General features: G+C 33.6%; 1 protein-coding gene across 5 annotated transcripts in view; it reads right to left on the reverse strand.

Moving 5' to 3' along the window:
• Positions 1-21,230, reverse strand: part of Gria4 (glutamate ionotropic receptor AMPA type subunit 4) — a 342,372-nt gene that overhangs the window by 17,102 nt on the left and 304,040 nt on the right. For all 5 annotated transcript variants that reach the window (XM_058586584.1, XM_046466478.2, XM_058586593.1 and 2 more), the window contains exon 14: positions 20,093-20,340. In XM_058586584.1, the coding sequence (XP_058442567.1) occupies positions 20,093-20,340 (248 nt within the window). The remainder of the gene's footprint in view (positions 1-20,092; positions 20,341-21,230) is intronic.

A 21,230-nucleotide genomic window follows, 5' to 3' on the forward strand; every position in this document is an offset into this window, starting at 1 on the left:
TTAATATTGTGGGCAATCTCATAGATTGATGACAGTGTTAAAAACCAGAAAAAAAAAATTTGCCTTGATAGAACAGAAGCTTTAACCCAATCCTTATCCTTGATCCAATAATTCCTCTTTTAGCAATCAATCCTAAGAAATTAGTCAAAGATGTTGGCAAAGTAACCTGTAATAAATCTAATGGTATATTTCTTTTTGTTTCAAAACATAGAAGACAATGTGCATGTCCCAAACAAAGGGAGAATTAAATAATTTTCTGTTCAGACCACTATCTAGAAGCTTGATTTAAGCCTCAAAACTTACAAACACAGATGCTCAGACCTAAGCCTATTCTATCAGATTCTTCTGGATTACATGTAAATGTATGTAGGTTTTTATAAAGCTTTTGAGGTAGCAGTGACAAGTACCATTTATTCCTATGACATATTTCATAACTATTAAAATTTAATGACTAGGGAAAATACTGACAGTATGATGTTAAGTGCAAAAAAAAAAAAGAGAAATTTGTATATTCTTTGTGATATTAGTCTGACAATAAGCTATACATATATTTAATACTAATAAAAATATTGGCTAAAGATACAACAAATTTTTTTTTCTGGGTGGAGGGTTTGTGATTAATTTGGATTCCATTTGTTTTTTATGCTTCCTCACTCATTTAAAATTTTTTACAATGGGCAGTGATACTTTAGTAATTGGGAAAAAGCAAACCAAAAGACTATTCTCATTTATTTTATAAATACAATGCCTTATAGAATTGTTCTCTTCAAGCCAAAATTTATACTCTACTTTGTATCAAATATAATTTGAGAAAGAAGTAAAATCTAGGGGTTATTCTTCAGGATCTCAGAAAAACATTAATTGTTCTTAATTATATGATTTGCTTTGGTGCACTTGGTTTTGTGCCTCTGATCACAGGATGGAGAACATGTGCAGTACTTGGCTTCTATCAAGGTTCTACTTTATTTGTGGGGCATGGGTCAGGCAGAGAAGTATGAACACTGTAGGAGTTTCAGGCCTGCCCCATCAGGTAGAATCTGCAGGAGGTTAATAGAACTTTCAGTGGCCCAGAGAGAAGGCTTGCCCTTTCATACATATTTAGATAGACAAGGTGAGTCTTCTCCCTCAGGCTCCATTAAATGAAAGTGACTGAAATAGACTTGAGTCCTGATAAGTGGGCCATTTGTATTAGAAAAAAATGTATATAGATCTATTTCTAGAAAAAGAGGTTTCATGGCTAACAACTCTGTTCTTTCCCCATTAAGTGTTAGGGATCTTCAGAAAAATAATTTTTTTTTTGGTAGGAATTTTATAAAACACAATTTGTTTTCCATCATACTATATATTGACTATATCCCTTCCTTGAAACCAAATTTAAATTCCGAATTGGAAAACTCATCTGATTTAAAATTCATTGTAATGCAGATACACACACACACACAAACACATTCACCCATACATGCTAAATTTTTGGGGGAACTATTTTAATAAGAAAATAATAATTTTATGTAAAATGAATACAAATTAACTGTATATAGACGATTCATTTTGTTATTAAATGATGGCTGCAGTGTAAATATTGTTACAAGAGTTGCATGCATGAAAGCCTGTTCCATATAACAATATGAGTTAGGTAGAAGAGCAATATATAGGTAGAAGAGCAAATATCAACTAGGATCTACTTCTGTAATTTCATTAACGATGCTTTTCCAAATAAAGGTGGATGAAGCAAGTTAGCAGAAAAACAGAGTTTATAACTAAAAATCACAACTTTATATTGTCTATTAAAAACCAACTGCAAAAAATAACTTATCAATCAGGAAAATATAAAAAATAAATAAAAATCAATAGAATGGCATATGATAAGAAGTCAAGAGCTAAATATGTCTGAACTTAAAGAAAGGCATTTGTATTCACATTTCTAAACTTTATCGGCTATTTAGGCCTGGAAGAGTAACCAGTCCTAAGCATTATCAATGCTCCACTTAGTTTTCAATTTCACTTGTAGCTGTGCTATTACTTTTCTTGGCAAATTATTCCTTTCGATAGACAAGCACAAGGCACTTTTTGCTTCATTGGATTTGTGCACTCATTTCCAAAAGCAGACTTTGGGCCAAATTACTCCACATATACATGCAAAAATTTTAAAAAAATGATAATATGTTTTCACTTCAGTTTGCCTTTTCAATGACAAATAAGGTTTGCAAAAGTTTTGTAGGTGAAAAGACAACTCATATCCAGCATAATTTATGAGTATTTGAAAAACAATTTGATAAATCAAGATGGATTTATGTCTTTACATTGGATTTTATATAAGCAAGTTATTATACAGACCTTTGTATTTCATATTCCAAGTACTTGTATTCATATTGATTCCTAAACAAATGAAGTAGGTACTGGCTTAGCTTTCAAAAATTGTCTCTAAATTTCTTATTCTTTGGAATTGCATGACTAATTCTTATTGGAGAATTGAGCCTGAAGGATGTGAATCTTTGAAAGAGCATGGTGATTTTTAGGAGATTGTCTGTCAGCAGTTATAGCCAGAGCATTAGCTAAGGATTGTGATAATTTTAATTGTGTATTTTATGTTGAATGTTTTCAGTGGTAACCCTTACATATATTTTATGCAGTTTGGTTTCATGATTTCATCAATTTGAGATCACAGAGTAAATTCTCTAACCTACTTTGGGTCATGGATTTCTTTAAGAATTTAATGAAAGCTGGATACATTCTCAGAAAAATATACATAAACATATAAGAATTGACTGGCATACAATTCTAAGAGATTCACAGACTTTGGAAAGAAAATAATGAATATGGATTTAAAAAATCTGTTCTAGATTTTAGTACACTATTTTAAAATTAACTAATAATTCCTTTTATGTAGAAGAAATTAAATGACATTTTTATCGCAAAGATGTCTCCTTTCAATAGAGAAGGAGTTTTAAGACTGTCATTTTTCAGGAAGGGACTTCTAAGCTAGTGGTCTCAATCTATTATTATTCTTCAAACATATTATGTGTGAGACTCTTCACAAGACTGCATATTAAATTGACAAAATAAAAAACAAAACTGTAGAAGGATACTTTTAGTTATAGTTAAATAAATTGATAGAATATCAAATATTCATTTTATATAGTGTAAATTTTATTTATGGTATCCTTGGGGTACTTTTGAGATTATGAGGGCTAAAGACTTTCATCCAATTCACACTGTTGTTATTATTATCTGTGTTCGAATCATATAAAAGGGAGCTTTGTTTCCAGGTCAAATCATGTCTGCCTAGATTGTGAAACACTTCACGTATCCTCTGAATATTATTCGCGTTTCAAGTTGTGGTTATTATTAGTCTAAAGTACAATTTCAAAAATGAGAGTGCTGGTCACTGTCACATTCACAGCATGTGGGTGGTTCATCAGTTCTGGGCCTTTCATGCAGATGCCTTCCCTGGACCAAGATGTGCTGTGTGGACTTGCCCCTGTGGCTGACTTGGATGCTTCATCCTCTAAACCATGCTCCTTTCTCTCTTTCAATGATAACCAAAATACAAAACCATTCTATGAACCACAGGTCATGTTTCTTTTTCTAGTCTATGCTGAGGCTAAAAACTTTCATCAACTGCTTTAAAGACTTAGAATCCTAGAATTTTTGAGTCAAAATGTAGGTTAGAGGTTATCTCCAACCTTTTCATTTTACTGATGGTCACTGGGGCCTAAAGAAAGTTAGGTGACTTGTCCATCAAAGCCCAGCTGGACACAGGTCTTCTGCCTTCTGGTCCAGTGCTCTTTCCTAAGTACTGTGATGCTCTTTTGCTTCCTGTTGGTGCCCTTTCCTATATAGTTATGCTATTTATTCAGTCCTTCTCTGTCTTGCTATTTCTCTTTTTTCCTGAGAAGTTTCCTAGGTGTCAAAGAATTTTCCCTAATTAAGCTTTAGAATCAGACTTTCATATCCCCTTTACTAGTAAGTTGGCAACTTCTGATATCTCTGGCTAAATCCTCCTTGAGTTGAGATAAAACCTGAAAGGCAGTTAGTCTTGTTAACTAAATTGATCTTTCCTAAATACCCAAGAAGGAAGAGGAGCAGATAATTTTCTTTAAAAAGCATCCCAATTAATTATATGCTGACTTGATTTAATTAGATGGTAACATTTATTTTCTCCCAAGGTTAAAATGGGGTGTCTATTTAAATACATACAAAATTCTTAATGTTCTAAGTTCTAATCTTTCAGTACATATACTTTTGGATATCCAAGCATAATATCACAAAGAAATTTTCTAATCCAACATAACAGATTAGAACATTTCCCCCCCAGAAGAAATAGAACTGTAAAAATAAATAATAAAATAACAGCCATAAAAATTCAATTGACTACTTAAATTTTCATTTCCCTTCTTTTCCTAAAGCAGTTTATTCAGTAAGAACTGTTTTTCTGAAAAGTGCCTCCCAAATTCATACTCTCATTTCTACTAGACTGGCATCATGCAGTTGAGGCCCTTCTAACCCAAGACCAATGGTTATTTCGATCCATACTCTGCCACCCACAGTCAGAACAACCTTGCTCTTGTGCTTGTTTATAGTGCTTTGTTAAAAGCCTTCAGCAACTCATGATTACCTTTTTCTGACAGATGAGGTTTCTCAACAATTTACTTATAAAAGCTTTTAAAGTATAAATTTGGTACATTTTATTGAGCCAGATAGTGCATCAAGTTTTCATTGAATTCTAGTAATTGAATATGATAGATTTATTTCTACATTTTATAAATGAGCAAAGTAAAGCCTAAAAATTGCACAGCTAGTAAATGGCAAAGGTGGGATTAGAACCTGTGTCTGTCTAACACGGGAGTCTATTCTATGACACACTAACCCCCCTGCAGGCTCTCTGCCTCCAGTCATGCTAGTTTTTTTCTAGTCCCAAAGGTATTTTGTTTAGAATTGATTCCACAGTCAAAATAGAACTTTCACCATGAATTCCTTTTTTCCTTCCCCTTGTTGTTTCTGAATTTCTTATCATTTTCCGTAATCACTCACGACTCATTTATTTAATTAATATTTATCAGCTAATATGTCTGAAACTTACTTACTTGGAGTTATACATTACTTTGTGATGATACATGTGCACATATTTTTTCCCTCTTGGAGGGAAGCAACTGTGTCTTATGGTATATTATACCATTCTCAGCTCCAGTGTAGAGCAAGAAATGCAGATGATATGCAAATGACAACATACGGAATTGATATAACATTGAATTAACTTGAGCTGCTATTTTGCAAGTTACTCATTATAACAAAAGAACAGTGTGCTGGGTGGTGACAGGCATGCCTTCAACTGTGAAACCAAACAGATTTGGGGAAGACCTGATATAAAATGTATTTCAAAATTAAATTTAACAAGATTCTTTAAAACTACCTATAAAATGTTGGCAAGAGGAGCATCAAAATATTATTGACACTAGATCCTATTATAGCAGATAATTTGGTACATTGTGTAAACAAAATAATCTAGGAAGGTTCTTCAGTGAGATTATAGGTGGTTAAAATAAAGGGGTCACCAGTTCACTTCGTGTGGCAAAATAAGAACACTAAATGATTAAATCTATTACAATTTTGGCAGCATTATCTAGGGAAATATGATACTCCCATATAATTTAATTAAAATGAAAGTCCCAAGTAATGGTATTTTTATAAATAAATTTCAATATATTTATGTTTAATAAATAAAACATATCACCTTTGTAAAATTCTTCTCACCTTACCAATTAGAATATTTTAGCCTATTTTAGAAATTAAAAGTATTTATCATTAACAGATACTTAATGCCAGCTGTATATTTGGTTTAACTTGATTAAGATTTACTTCACTGAATAACTCACTAAATATGTCTAGCTAATCTTTGCATTCCAAGATTTTACATTTTCTGTCTGATTCTTGAGAGTAAACAAAAATTCAATTTGAACTTTTTTCTCTTATTTAGGGTTTCAGGTTCCTTAGCAGAAGGCAAGTATTTGGGTATAACTCTTATCATGTCAAATATGTTTTAATTGCTCTTGTTTCACCTACTTTGTTTTGTCTTTGCTTTTGTCTTGGTGGGATGACAGCACAAATAGAAAAAGAAGCTTGGGTGATAAATACATAGCTTTGTATAGAAAGAGGCCTTACAAATCAATGAAAGGAAGCTGTCTGCACTTCCATTAAAAGTTCAGAACTATGGCAATTAACATAAAATCAGGTTTGCACTACACTAAATAACAAAGCCAAGGAAATGGTGTTTTCATCTCAATTTCAGGTTGTCCTAAAGAATGTCACCACCCATTCTTTCCTTGAATGATATTACCATAAAATATTTCATAAGAATTCAAAGCACAAAACAAAGCTTCCTGACATACCTATTGTCCTTGCAGACATCAAATTCAACACATAAACAGTTTACTAAAAGTATTGTGACAATTTCCTTGTATTTTTTGGGTACAATTTCTTAAGCAGATATCCCATATGTCTGGCATATGGAATCAGGAATGAATAATGTGACTCAGATATATCCTGTTCTCTTTCCTAAAGGGGACAATGTGTGAGACAGTCTAACCTAGGTTTTGTGTGATGATCTGACAATAAATGCACCATGTGCTAAAAGTCCAATGCTTAGGTTTCTGGATTTGGCAGCCATTACAGTATAATCATCTGCATGAACAGCATGCATTAATATTAACATCATCTTCTTGATTTGTATATGTCCTTTCATTTATGTTCTCAATCACATGGCTACTATTGTTCCTGATCAGAAGACAACAGTCTGTAATAAAAATACAACTTTCTGAAATACTTTTCTTTCATTAAAAATCTCCAAGTCTCTTATATCAGGATTTTAAACACATTTGTAACAAAATGATATAGTTGCATTTCTGAAAGATGACTCAATTTTTGTACAATAAATTGATAAAATTCTTGTTCTTTGGGTATGTTTCTTTCTTACAAAGAATCCCTTCTTCTTGAAGCTCAAGTGCTTTATTTAATGGATCCTAAAATATTTCTAAAATCTACTTTAATAATATGAGATCTAGCCTCTTTGGAGGACAATGACAACAAAGAATTCTTGCTGAATAGGATCTAGAAGCTGGTGTCTTTTGTAAATTCCATGTGATCCATACTTGGACAATCTCAAATTCTAGTGGCTTTTTAGATCTCTCACTTGTATCTCCCCTGGGGTTCTCCCCTAAGGAAGGACCAATTTGGAAAAGATACTGAAGTCAGTGATTACTGATGATTTCCAAAGAGAACATAAAGATAGAGAGTACAGTGAAAATCACTAAAAGCAATATTAAAGAGGTCTGGGAAGGGTGTATCAGCACTGGGAAATAATGCTCAAGATAATACTTCCTCCCTTTCCTCTTATTTTTCTAATCATTTGAATCATTTCATTAAAAATCTCATTAAGTCTATATTACTACAGATCAAAAGTTTTGTTTGATTATATTTCAAAATTATTGAAATTATATCAGTGGCTTCTTTTATTAAAAACAATTTTAATAGTGACATATTTCATTGAACTTTAGTTTTAATATTTTAGTGCCTTCTTACTACTCATTATGGTTTTATTGTCAGTAACTATGCATAATTCTACATATAGAGAAATTAACAGCTGAAGAATATAAGCCTTAATGGAAGACTGGTGCTAATATTTAATGATGATGGAAAACACAAAAGTAGTAGCATATAACTGGTATGATTTTTGTGAAAATTTTTCTTTTTGCTTGCTATAACATTTGTAGGTGGATGTTCAGATAACTATTATGCACAGGTGGCAAGCTGGTTTCCTAATGCTGGTGGGTTAAAAAATATAAATGTATAAATAAAAAGGGATTAAAAAATAGGTGGGGGAGGGGTTTCCTTCAAATGGATGGAACCCATTCTTTTGAAAGAAAACTCCCCTCTTACCTTGGTCCTGGAGCTGGTTAGTTCTCCTCTGTCCTCCTCCTAGGGGAGAAATACCCAAAGTTAAACAATAATAGAACATGGTCTTGTATTAAAGTCAAGTTCAGTTCTGGCCAACCCTTTCCTCAGGTCTCACAAGACCCTACCAACTGTCTGATATACTGGGGCTTTCACAGAATTGAATTTTAAACCCGTTTTAAGGATTAAGCCAAAGGGGAATGAACATTAGCTTTGTAAAGGGGGAAAAATGTGTCTGCTTTTCAGTCATTTTGTCTTGTCAGAGAGCTCTTATAAATCAAAGATTGACTAAGAGCATGGAATTCAGGGAAGGGCATTGCTGGGTTAATTTTCATCAGCTGCAGTGAATAATGGAGGCTGTACCATGGGGAGCACCAAGAGTTTCCTAGGGAGCAGGAGGTGTGCTGTGGTGTTCTCTGCCAACCTCCCTGATATGCTCCTGGTCTGTTGATAATAAAATGATGGTGCTACAAGCAACACCCTGTGTAAAATGGCACTTAATCTCATATGAACAATAATGATTGTAAAAATCTAAGAAATAAAGGCTTATTAGATGTAAATATTAGAAAAAAGTCTGAGAAATGGGTATTATTAGATACTAAGTGCTTTTTAATTTTTTCAAAACAGGGAATTACATATTAAATAAACATAAGATGTTTCCCCCTTCCCATCCAAGTACTAACCAGGCCCAACACTGATTAGCTTCCAAGATCAGGCAAGTTCAGGGCAGTATGGCCATTATTAGATGACTTTCTTTTCCCCTTAATGTGTCTCTGGCTAACTGGGACTCCAGGTGTCATTGGAGAGAAACAGGAAGCACAGAGAAGGAAGTATGGATTTGGGAATTCAACACTAATGGCCCCAATACTGTTTCCGTCACTCATTAGCTATCTGACCTGAGATTCAGTAGCAGCATTTGGCCAGATAAAGATAACGGCACCAACTTCAAGGAGTTTTGGAAGTCGAGTTAGAAATACATTCATATACATATGCTTGGTATTTGGTATTTGGTTATTAAATTTTGACTTTTTTTCATTTATGTAGTCTCTGACATGGTTTTATTTGACTTATCTTTTTTGAGATTAACCCCCAATTAACTGGGCTTAGAGTCAGTTCTTAGTTACCCTTTGGCATAATTTCAGAGAAGGTGGGTGATTGGCTCCCATATAAAATAAAATACCAGACAATCGATTGAATTCTGTGAGACGTGAAGGAGAGTGGAGACCGAGAGTGAACCTGAACCCATACAAGATCATGTGCTATTGTTATTTAACTTTGGGTAACTTATTAAAATTCTTCATCAAGTAAAATGACAGTAGGTGAGAAGATGGATGTGCTTTGGAACCTCGGTGTGTCCCAGTGTATTCCAGAGACATTAAAATGAGGGATGTTGTCATCATTATTCTAATGGCCATCATGAAAATGTGCAGGGAAAAAACACTACATGACAGGTTCTATGTTACACAATGACATCTTGTATCCATATGTTACTGTCACCATTTGTTTTGCATTAGATTAATACTATGATCTTTAGTCACCTTAAAGTTTCATGATATAATATGGTATAATAAAATTCCTATAACTATAATATACATATATTCCCTGTGTTCTTGTCTGGGAACTTTAATTTCATTCATTATCTTTAATGAATGTACTAAAATTGGCTACTTTGACAAACCAACCTTTTACCCACAAAATGCTATAAAATCCAAAAAATGTACATATAAGGAGAATTTCCTTTTTTTCTGAAATAAATACAACCAGAAATTGTAAAGTTATGCTTACAATGGGCAAAAGAATTAAATTGTGTTTATGGAACACCTACTTCATCTACGAAAGTCAATTATATGACAGTTTTAAAGGAAATATCCTTTTATTTAGAAATAAGCTGGGAATCTATGAATAAGAACAACTATAGGTATACTGCATAGATTGAGTAAAATTATAGTGGCTGTGCAATATTCATGCTCCAGGGCATAAACTGATTGCTATTCTTGATGAAGAGAAAAATGGAAAAAGGATTAAATAGTACTGAAGTTGTTAGGGTTATTATGATGTCCTTAAAAATCACCTTCCCAAGCATTTTACATTGAAATGCCACAGGATACAACAGTACATCAATATCAGTTTTTATCATATCTAGATGTAGAAATACAAGCTTTGTTTTGAAAAAAAATCAAAACAATTCCTTATATACTCATGTGCCTTACTTTTGCTGTTTTATCCCCCCTTTTAAATAATCCAATGAATTTTGTCAGGTTTGAACCTTGTCAACATATAATTTTAAATGTCTGCTATATAGGAGCACAAAACCTACATCTATTTGCAGCTCTGTTGGTTTACACAGAGAAGTGCTCTCCTTAAATATCTTTCCATTTCACAATGTAGTCTGCAATGAAAGTAGCTATTCAATAACAAAGTGATTTATTTAATTCCAAAATCAGATGAGCTTCTATCAAGGTTCTGAGATTGAATTTTCTCACAGTCTGATTAAGTGTCCACACTCCAAAGAGGTATAAGAGAATTCTTAGGTTGTTCTGATAAATGTAGCCCAGGGTATACTTCAGATTGCAATAGTCTCAAAGTAGGAAGAGAATACAGTGGTCACTATCACTATCTCCTTTCTCTGAGATGTGAGAATCTTTTCTGCTTTCACTTGGACAAGTCTGATTTTTGGGGATCCTAAGCCAATTTTCTCCACATTTATTGGAACCAGCTTTAATTGTTGTAAAATCTTTCTTTGTGCTAACCTGAAATCTATCTTTGTGAAAGTTCTTCAACTCAACAAGAATATTCAATTTTTAACATAAATTTGAAATTGGGAAAATCGACCTCTATGTGGGTATTTCCAATATGCCTTGAAATTGCCAGTGTTGTCAAAACTGTAGCAGGGAAGAATCACAGATAGTGTTTAGTAAGTTTTAAGAGTAAACTGTATTTTATATAGGAAATACTTTTCGTTGTTGTTGTTCTTTTCCTACAAGAGCACTGGAGAAAGTCAGAAGATCTTAGTTCTAACCTCAGCTGACAGTGGGCAAGTCACTTAACGTTTAATTTACAGTGTCTCTATGATAAAATGACATCATAAAAGAGTTAAATGGAGCAAGTTATAAAATATATGTGGAATTTGTTTGAAAAGTATAACATTATACTATTACTGTTAACGTTATATTTAAGAAATATAGTGCTGTAATTTTTAGTTTTCTATATATGATATTCTCATTGTATCATTTAGTAAAAAGTAACTTTTTTCTTTTTTTTTCAGTCTATATTATTTGCTTTTTTACTCAGGGAGACAATCTGAGGTCAACTGTACTTGGATCCTATTTATGTTTACCTTTACTAGCTTCAAATTTAAGGTAAAGGTTAGGGTACTGCCTTAGGACTCTGAAACCTGCTTACATTTTAAATTTCTCTGTTTTTTTTTTTTTTTCTGCTAAAGACATTAGCAACATAAAGGAGTTGTACTTGCTAATAATGCTTTATGAGTATTTTTTTGTGGTTCTAGTTGTAAATTCCTGGAAAGAGGAGACACTGTGGACTGGGGAGCTGAAGATGCTTTTCTTGGTTACTATTGGAACTTTTGCCTATTACCACGTCAAAGGGTGAGATTCAGAAACTGCAGATCTTTCAGCACCATATATGAAATAACCAGGATTTTATAGCAGCAGAAATCCTATAGGTGGCTCCTGACAATTTTTATATCTTCTGTGAAGTGAAGCAACAAGGAAGAGAATCTGTATATTCTTTTATTTGCTTTAAAATCACAGAACTGTTTTTGTCACATTTGTTTGTTTAACTTGAATTTAATTCTTATTGCAGTTAACTCCCTCATATTTAATGCTTAGAGAAAAGATTGATTTTTTAACATTTCTGTAAGAATGTATTCATGGGTCAGTTTCTTCATTGAGCACTCAGAATTAAGAAGAAATGAAAGCCAAAAAATCTAATTTATTTCAGCATGATAAGAATAAGACTTAGTATTGTCAATGGTATTTTAAAATCATAGATCTCTCCAACATTTCAGCATTGTACATACACTTAATGTTTTTGTGTCTTTAATTTTTCTTTATTGTTGAGTTGGGTGACATTAAAGGATGCATTTAAAGAGTTTCACAAGCATCTTGAAAGTATATTTCATTATATATATATATCTTAAAAGTGAACTTTATATTTTCAGAAAGTATGAAATCTGTCCATTTAAAAGAAAATATTTTCAATTATGAAAAAGATTTTATATTAAGGAGGATAAATAATGCATTAGTTCATGGTATATATGAATTTTGTTAGTGTAATTATTGTTTATAGAATATTCAGACAATTAAAATCATTCTTTTTCTGAACAGGCTCAGGACCCAGACTGAATAGTGATTTTCTAAGGTGTTGCTGGGGGGTATGCTGCTATATATTTGTGGCAAAGTTATCTCAGATACATGTTATTTCACTGTGAAAACAGAGCTATAAGACTGATTTGTGCATAGAACAATCTTTAAAATAAATGATCTATGGTTTCTTATTCTCAGCTAAATTAAACTTGAAGAGACATCATGAAGAGAATCATGACCATATTCTAATCCATTCTTTTAAGTGGATGTTGATTATTAGCATAAAACTTCTTTACAGCAGCACAGTATAGAATTCTACACTAAAGAGTAGATTGTATCTCCATAACAAAGTGGACTTTATAGTATTTTATAACAGGCATTTTGGAGTTTTATGGTAAACTTGATTGTCACTCCCTCCAAAGCCCTGTTTTAGTTTAGTGTGTGTGTGTGTGTGTGTGTGTGCGCACGTGTGTACATAAAACATTCTCTATGTATCTAATTATTGAAAGCATCAAGAGCCCCTTCTACTATTCTTCAGTTTCTCCCCACTTTACCTCCACATTCTCAGCTGAGAGGTGGGAATTTACTTCAGCATGATTTGAATACTTCTCTTTTAGTCCCCATGAAACTATTCAGAGTTGTAAGAGTTATCTAAGAGTTACAATCTCTCTGAGCATCCTGTGTTGTCATCTTCCTGGCATACTTATGTTTAGGAAGGTGGCTCTTGAAGAATAGAATCCTATAGAAGAGATGTGCAAACAAGAGCAACGCAGAACTTGTCCTTGCACCTTTGCTCATGTTCTGAGGATAAATGAAGAACTACTCATAAAATAAATACAGATAACGGTGTAATTGTGAGTGTTTCCTAGCTATAGAAATCATGGTCCCATACCCTGAGATCCTATAGTGAAGAAAATTAACCTCAAACATTTTCTTTAGTTTTGTCTGTTTATTTTTGTTGTGCTGGGGATTGAATCCAGGCCTTTGTACATGCAGGGAAAGCTCTGTACCACTGAGCTACTTCCCCACACTTATTTTCTTAAATAATTGAATTATTATTAAAGTGGTTCATGAGTGGCTTTGTAGTAGTTGTCAAACGTCATATTATGCAGAAAAAAAAATAAAACACCTTCTTTCTTGGAGGATTTAAATCTTGTTCTGGAGAATTCCAAGAATGAGGAAATGAAAAGAAATTCAATAGCAAGGGAATACTATTGAAATTTGACATATTTAAATCTACTTTGACCACTTCTAAAGGCAAACAGGCACTGCCCTCCATACATGGATCTCCTGCATTTCTTAACTCCTTACCTTTAATCTGAATGCCTGCTCATAATGACATGGCATGCCTTAGTGTCCTTTCCTGTCATGGGAGTGCAGACCTCTTCTGCCTGCACACTTTGTCAATTCCTTGCCAGTTGAATCTGGGGATATTGAAAGCCTCAGATGGATAATTTCTCTGGCGCAGGGCTTTTGTCCTCCAGCTAAGACTTAAATGTAAACAACAACATACCCATACAATATAAAAGCCGAAACAGTAGCTCCCACATACTGATATCTGCTGCTCTTCCTTTCTTCAAGCTTTAGGATTCCTGGTTCCATAAATTTCCCTTCCATTTCTTTCTCCTACCTCCCAATTTTTGTTAGACAATCCTTTCAGATGCTTTGCTTTGACTGACTGGATTTCTTTCTTTCTTTTTTTTCCTCATTAGGATGTGCTTCTTTCTAGATCTTAGCATTGCCGGAAACCTCAGGGGGACTGTTTTTCCTCCATTGCTTTATAGCTTTAGTTCCAGAGAACTCATATCTGGGCTTCCGCCCATCAGTAGAGAAAGGGGATCCAAATTCACTGAAAGTTTCACACACTTGTTCTGTTCCCATGCCTCTTCTTAACCTGACTACTGTGTGTGTGTGTGTGTGTGTGTGTATGTATGTATGTGTGTGGTGGAGAGGGGAGTGTGAATTGTATCTGGAGATTATTCCTTATGTGGAGATGATCTGTGATCTGTGAAGATCAGTGACATAATATGAAACCTGAATGGCTGCTTGTCATATACCAAGAAAATACTTAAATGTAATATTAATGTATGGGTAAATTCACCTAGAGATTGTTCAGCACACTTATTATTAATCATATTATGAGTTTTGATTTTAGAATGATTTTGTTTCCAAAATACAGTTGGCATGTGGAGGTCCAGGCCACTTAACCTGATGGCTACAGGTTCTGCACTCATGTCAGGTGTATGCTGCCATGTTCAATTGTATGGGATACAGATATTCTTTGTGTGGAGATTCTTTACAATATTTGTCTATGAGGCAACTGCATGGATCAAAAGAACAACAGTTTGAAACTCTGACTTTTCTTAGAACCATCAGAATTAAGATCTAGTCTGAGATGGCTCATCAAATCAAGTTGTCAATATTTAAATAAGCTGCTAACTTTCTTTTATAGCAGTTTAATCTTATTAAATTTATCATTGTTGAAGTGGTAGCAACTAAAATGGTGACAAACTTTCCATTTTCTCAGGAACATTGCTAAAGTAGAATTCTAAGAATAGTGGTGAAAAGAACAAGTGTTAAAAAAAAAAAAAAAAAAAAACCACAACAAGTTTAAAAACTTTTCCACCTATTGTTGCAAAACATCCCCAAAGTGAACAATTTAAAAACTACATGATAAATTATCAGCTGGAAACTAGCAACCAAATATTGAATTATTTGTCAAAAGACAGAGTGAATATCATTTCAGAATTTTAAAAAATCTAATGAGGAGGGCACAAATGTACAATACCTGGTTAGTCTAACACAAAGTGGAAAAAAAAGTTTGTTTCCTCTTTATGAGGAGTTATGATTTTAGTCATTTTTTAATTATAGGAAAGAAGTAAATGAAAAAACTTGGAATTTTAAATGGTAATAGAAAGTTTTATGTTCCCTATTGTGTTCAGATTCAGAAAGGGAAGGTTGAAGTATACGGATCTTACTGTGCAATTATTTTCTCCTGGGACACATGTCCTATCGATACGTTTACCATGTGACATCTCAGTTTGTGAATGCAAAATACTTGGTGCCCACAATAAATATCAGCATCCCTAACAGCAAACTGAATAGTTATTTAACATAGTACCACAGGGAGTTTTGTGTACATTTGTGTGTATGTTGAGAGGCGCAATTGACTTTTTTTCTGTTTGTCTAATCCTTAGCCTGAGAGACTATATTCAAAACATAATGAAATCACAAAAACAAAGTTAGCTGTAGCAACTTTTAATGTGGCACTAAGAAAAATGGCATTTCTTTCCTCAATGTTAATATAAAAAATTGTGTACTAACCTACTGCAATTCCTTCCCAGAAGACATATATAAGTTTATTCATTTGAGGTCAAGAGATGCTTAGTAATATTAAGTACTCAGCCTCACATTTCTATGATTTTAAGCTTTTCTATTATTATGGTGCATACTAATAATTGACTTATTTTTAATAATAATGAAAAAAGAATACTCTTCTCACATACACTGTCTAGCGAATTTCTTTTTTCTAAACCTTCTAAGTACTTCTGAACTTGTGACTTGGTATGTGTTACAGGTTTATATAAGAAAGTGGTTCCTTAGGATAATACACTTTTCATACATGAATTTGAATATTAATTTTAATACATCTACTCTATAAAATGCTCCAAAGTGGAGGAAATACCATTTGTCGTACTGAGAATTCTACTCATTGTGAAGCAGAACTAGACTTGGGCCAAGTATCTGTGAGGTCAGTGATTTTGTTAAATACTGAGAGAGGTGGTATTAGACTTGCCTTTCTTAGTACTTCCTCCCCCCTGCTGTGGTATTTTGTGAGGCAGGGAGCTGCCTGTTGCATAGGAACTGTGATAGGCCTGCTTTCAAAAGCTTAGCTCTTGTTGCCATGGGTGCCTGCAACTGGGCATCGCCAAGTCCAACTGGGCATCATATTCTCCAGAGCTCACCCAGTGATGCAAGTTTCATTCTAGCTATTTTCTATTGAAGCATCTTTTTTTTTCTTTTTCCTCCCTCTTTTTTTTTTTTGCTGACAGGATATTTGTCTTATTTTTAGACACAGTCCTACAAACATCTTTTCAGCAAGCAAATTTGTATGGGAATTATTTCTATTAAATGGTATAGAAGACTACAGTATTTAAATTTGCTTTCAAATATAGGGGTCAAGTATATGAATTCTTATAAGGGCCAGCAGAAGTCTTCAGATAAGATCCTCTGCCTTGTTCAATGGAGACACTTCTGATTCTAAATATCGTGAATCTCTTTAAAAGGAGTATTCTCATCTAATAGCAGCTTAGTCAGTAAATCTGTGTTAATCAAATTATGATTCACTCTTAACTACTTTTAGTAGGTTTGTTTATTGCATAGTAAAATCAATAGTATAGTAACTAGTGTAGTATGGTTAAAATATAGTAAAGTTGATAGTATTTTGATAATACAGTATGTGTTTATTATAGCGTGTATCTATACTATAGTCAATTTATATAATAAAGTTGATAGTGTTGATAGAATTATTAGTAAAGTCAAAATAAATACAATTCTTCTTTCACTTAAATTTTATGTTTCATTACAATATCATCTGAAATGTATATTTTAAAACAACCTTTCACAATTTCTCAGCCAGAAGAAGTCTTTCACTATTCTTTTGGGTTGTCAAGGGTACTGGAGTAGGGAAGAGGAGGAAGCCAGAGTATTGATTAAAGTATAAATAGTATTGTGAGTGTAGAAAAAAAAAGATTCAGGAGAAATAAAAAGATTGATATACCTGATATTGTTCTGTCACCTAAAAATGGCAGAATTTACGTCAAAGTACAATAAACCAATAATTTCTGGGAATTGTCATTGGCCATCTAATGGATAGGTCAATTGATTTAATTCTCAGGTATATGGCCAGGTAATGCTCGTCTGAAATAGTCTATCTGAGAGCTCTGTATATCATTCTCCACCATAAAGATGTGTGATAGTCATCACTGTTGTGATATTTTTTCAGTCTAGTCACAAATATGCTGTAATGATTCTGACTGAATTTGCTTTAAAGTCTACAGTTAAGACCCAAGTCCTGATTTTCCATCCTGATTGAGTATCACATGCTTCCTTTTTCTGTGACATTTATTTTTAAGCATTTTGAACAGAAAGCAGGGATTGAAAACTTAAAACTCCCTAGACCAAAGGAACATTGCTAGTCATTTGTTGGCATTTTCTGGTTAAGCTTACATAGTAGAAACAATTACTATTTTTTCTTAAAGCCTTATGTTGCCTAATGAATCAAAACAGCAATCTGTGAAAAAGCCATCATTAATGACATTGAAATACACATGTCTGATCATATCCAGAGCAATTAACCTAAAGACCTGGTTAAGAAAAGATAGATCCTATAGGAGAAAAGACCTAAGTCTCTACTGACCTGAATAAGACAGAAGGCTTCAAAGACACTTGATACAGTTATGCCCTCTGGAACTTGTTCTGATGAATACAATTAATTTGAACTTGCTTCTACAAACTAAATAATTTATGCAGATGCCTGTTAGTTCATCTCTATATTAGTTTGTCTCTTTGAAACAAAACAATCCTAGTGGAATAAGAATGAGATTTAAATCTAGCAAGTCTTCTGCTTAGAGGCTGGGGATGGGGGAGTGGGGAGGGAGGGGGCAAGGTGAACGCTGGTTAGCCTTCAGTGTCCTTCTAATGTTCTCAAAAATAGGGCAAAATAACTGTAGTATTGGCATGCAGGGGCCAGCTTGCTCAGGAAACTGTGGCATATATAAAACAAAGTGCATAAACAAACTCTCCATCCAGGAAGCTGAGTTTAACAATTGCCTCATTAACAAGATCCAGGCAAGGACAGGAAAAGAGGGGGAAGCCAATGGCTGATTATTAAACAGTTCTAGACAGATGAAGCCCTTCAGCATCTTCCCAAACAATCCCTGTAGTGTGGATTTGACAAAGTGGCACATTTAAGAGGGAACTCTCTTGCCATCAATGGCAGTCAGACACTGCGGTATCTTAGGGCCAATTTTAGTCCCTGGAACTTGACTTTATCAGTACACACAAGACAGAGGACAAGGCAGCTACATCCACAGAGAATTAATTAAGAGCAAAAGAGACATCCAGTGAATGTAATCAATAGTCCTAACACTGATCTACATATCAACCACTGTCTCTTTCACCCCTTCTATTTTTTAAAAAAAATATTTATGTTAAGGTGCTCTTGTGACTACTATTACAACAGAAATTTATTAGCTTACTCAACCTCATTGAAATTACATATTTTTCATACTGCATCATACAAAATATATCATCAAAGGCCAACTACCCTGATGCCAGTTTAGGTTTCTGAATGATTGAAACCTTTTTGGATAGAATTCTATTATGGATAATTTATTAGTTTGGCTTTCTCCCTGCACATTTTTCCAGTTTTGTATGGGATGTATGTTCAAATAAACCAGAATTCAGAATTGCCAAAGTTCACACCCAAATTTGTCTTTACTAACTTTTATCAATCTTCTTTTGAAAACCATTCCTTTCATAATATACCATAAAACCCCTATTAGTGATTACAGTGTTGCTTGCAAACACACAATATTGGTTTAATGCAACCCTTTTCAGTACTGGTATTTGTTTCTTATATCTCTCAACCCTTCCCCCACCCAATGCACATTTTAAAGTATTCTGTAGTTCCCCTTTTGAAATCAATGAAAACAATCATATGATGTTTATATTGCTTTCATTTGTGCTGGGCAATAGTATAAGTCTTATTACCTTCATTTTTGAATGGCTTACCAGAGACATCATTTTTCAAGACCAGGTTCTTGGTTAAGTCCTTTAGCAAACATTCTGATTTCCTCTTGAATCTGTGCTTTGTGTGCATCTCTCCTAAGCAGCACTGAGACCAGAGTAATCTGTCAGTCATCACTTGTGATGGGCTCTAGCCCCATCAATTCAACAGCAGCCTTTATTGCTTAAGGAAAATAGGAAATTCTGCCTCCTGGACATAAACATGTGAATTTTCTATGTCCAGGACCAAGAGGATAAAAAGGGCAGATTTAACCAATATTTCCATAAGAATGAAAGTCTCACTTTTACCCCACATGTGTAACACTTGACTCACGAAGCACATTTAAGGGGCTTCTCTATAAACATTTTTTGTATTGTCATTGGATCTAATTTTACAGATCTTACTTACACCACACTCCCTTTAAAATAGGTGGGAGTGTGACTTGAGTAAGCACCATAAAACCAGAGCTTGTTTTTCCCTGATCTTGGTTGCTTTTATAAATAGATGTGGTTTTAAACTTAGCACCAATGTAATCTCAAGATAATATAAAATAGAATGACACCATAATAAATGAAACATCAAAATGGAAAAAAAAATATGGTTGGCTGGCAAGAAGCCAATTTCTTCTTAGTCAGAAACTAGAGGCCAGGCAATGTGTTTAAAAAAAAATAATGATAAAATGTAGAGTTATTACTGACACAATGACAGTGCAGATTTGGGTGGCCAAAAAAAAATGTTGATGAGATTTAGAAGTATATGCTACCCCTGTTTTAGGCCCACTGGAAACAGCTAGTGTTCAACCAGTTTGGTTTTTATATGGCCTTCAAAGGTTTATATCAACTAGATTATTCTAAAATTAAGAAAAAAAATTTACCTGATTGTTGACCAAAAAATATGAAATGGAGAAAAAGAAAATAAAACAAACAAACATACCATGTTTACACACAAAACAAAATAATTCTTTCAGGGACATCAGGGAAGGTGGAATACTATAACAACACATGTTATATTGTTATACTATTCCACCCACCTTAATGAGGAACCCTTGGGCGTTGCTACTCCATAGCCTTTCGAATCCAGATTTCCTCCCACTTTCATCGTGTCACATGGCTTTCGCTGTTCAATGTATTCATTCATAGTGGACTCCAGGAGAAAGGCAAATTTGCCCTTGGATTTGCGGACACGAGCCACTCCCTCAGCTGTAGTCCTAGTGAACACTGATGGCTCTGCTGATCGCATGTAGGTCCACATCTTTTCATACACTGCTATTTTTGATCTCTGGAGGAAATTAAAATAAAATTAAATACAGGAAAGAAGGGAACAACATGTTAAAATTGATCGAAGGAAAAAGAATGATAAAGCCCTTTAGTATCTTCCCATTGCCCTCTAATTTGCTATACAGTAACATAATAGTAAGGTTATTCTTTCACTATTGGAAAAATATCATTTGAAACTATTTAAGGAAATCACTGAAATGACAAACATTCAAAAATGATATTTTAAGAGGCCTGTACCTCCTGCTATAATAAAAAAATTACTATACTCAATTATTTTTAAATACCAACTTATTATTCATCTTAAACATACAAGGCCATGAACAGCAATGAACATTTAAAATCATGTTTTATATCACAGTCATGATAAACTCGAAAAAGACCAGACTGATCTAGTCCTTTTATCTTGACAGAACTCCTTTTAATATTATATCTGAATTAAACCCAATAAGGATAGTTATTTTTATCTTTCTTCATACCTCAAAGTAAGACATACATAAATGTATGGGTCATATCAAGTCAGTAATTGAACATCAAAGAAAGAAGAGAAATCTGCTATAGTATAAAAAGCAAATATTCACAACATACGAATCAAATTCTAGTTTAGTCAAAACATTTTTTTAGACATTGTCTGACAAAATCTCCAGATAGAATATACATCAAACTTTAAGGAGAAGTGATTCCTGTTTTCCTACTTTGTGTTTTGATGAGTCATTCTCATATCCTGACTCCAGCCAAGAAACATTTATTTCTATAAATTACTTCTGTCTACCTGAGCTCCGGCTACTTAATTTACCCAGGTCCTTTTATTAGAATCTGCATTGACATATTTTTTTTCATTCACACATACATTTTTAATGTGAAATTATACCCAAATGAACTCAAATGTCTTTC

The sequence above is a fragment of the Marmota monax genome, unplaced genomic scaffold, assembly GCF_021218885.2.
Source record: "Marmota monax isolate L192 unplaced genomic scaffold, Marmota_monax_Labrador192_F-V1.1 WCK01_AAM20220418_F8-fsc00045, whole genome shotgun sequence".
Lineage (NCBI taxonomy): Eukaryota > Metazoa > Chordata > Mammalia > Rodentia > Sciuridae > Marmota > Marmota monax.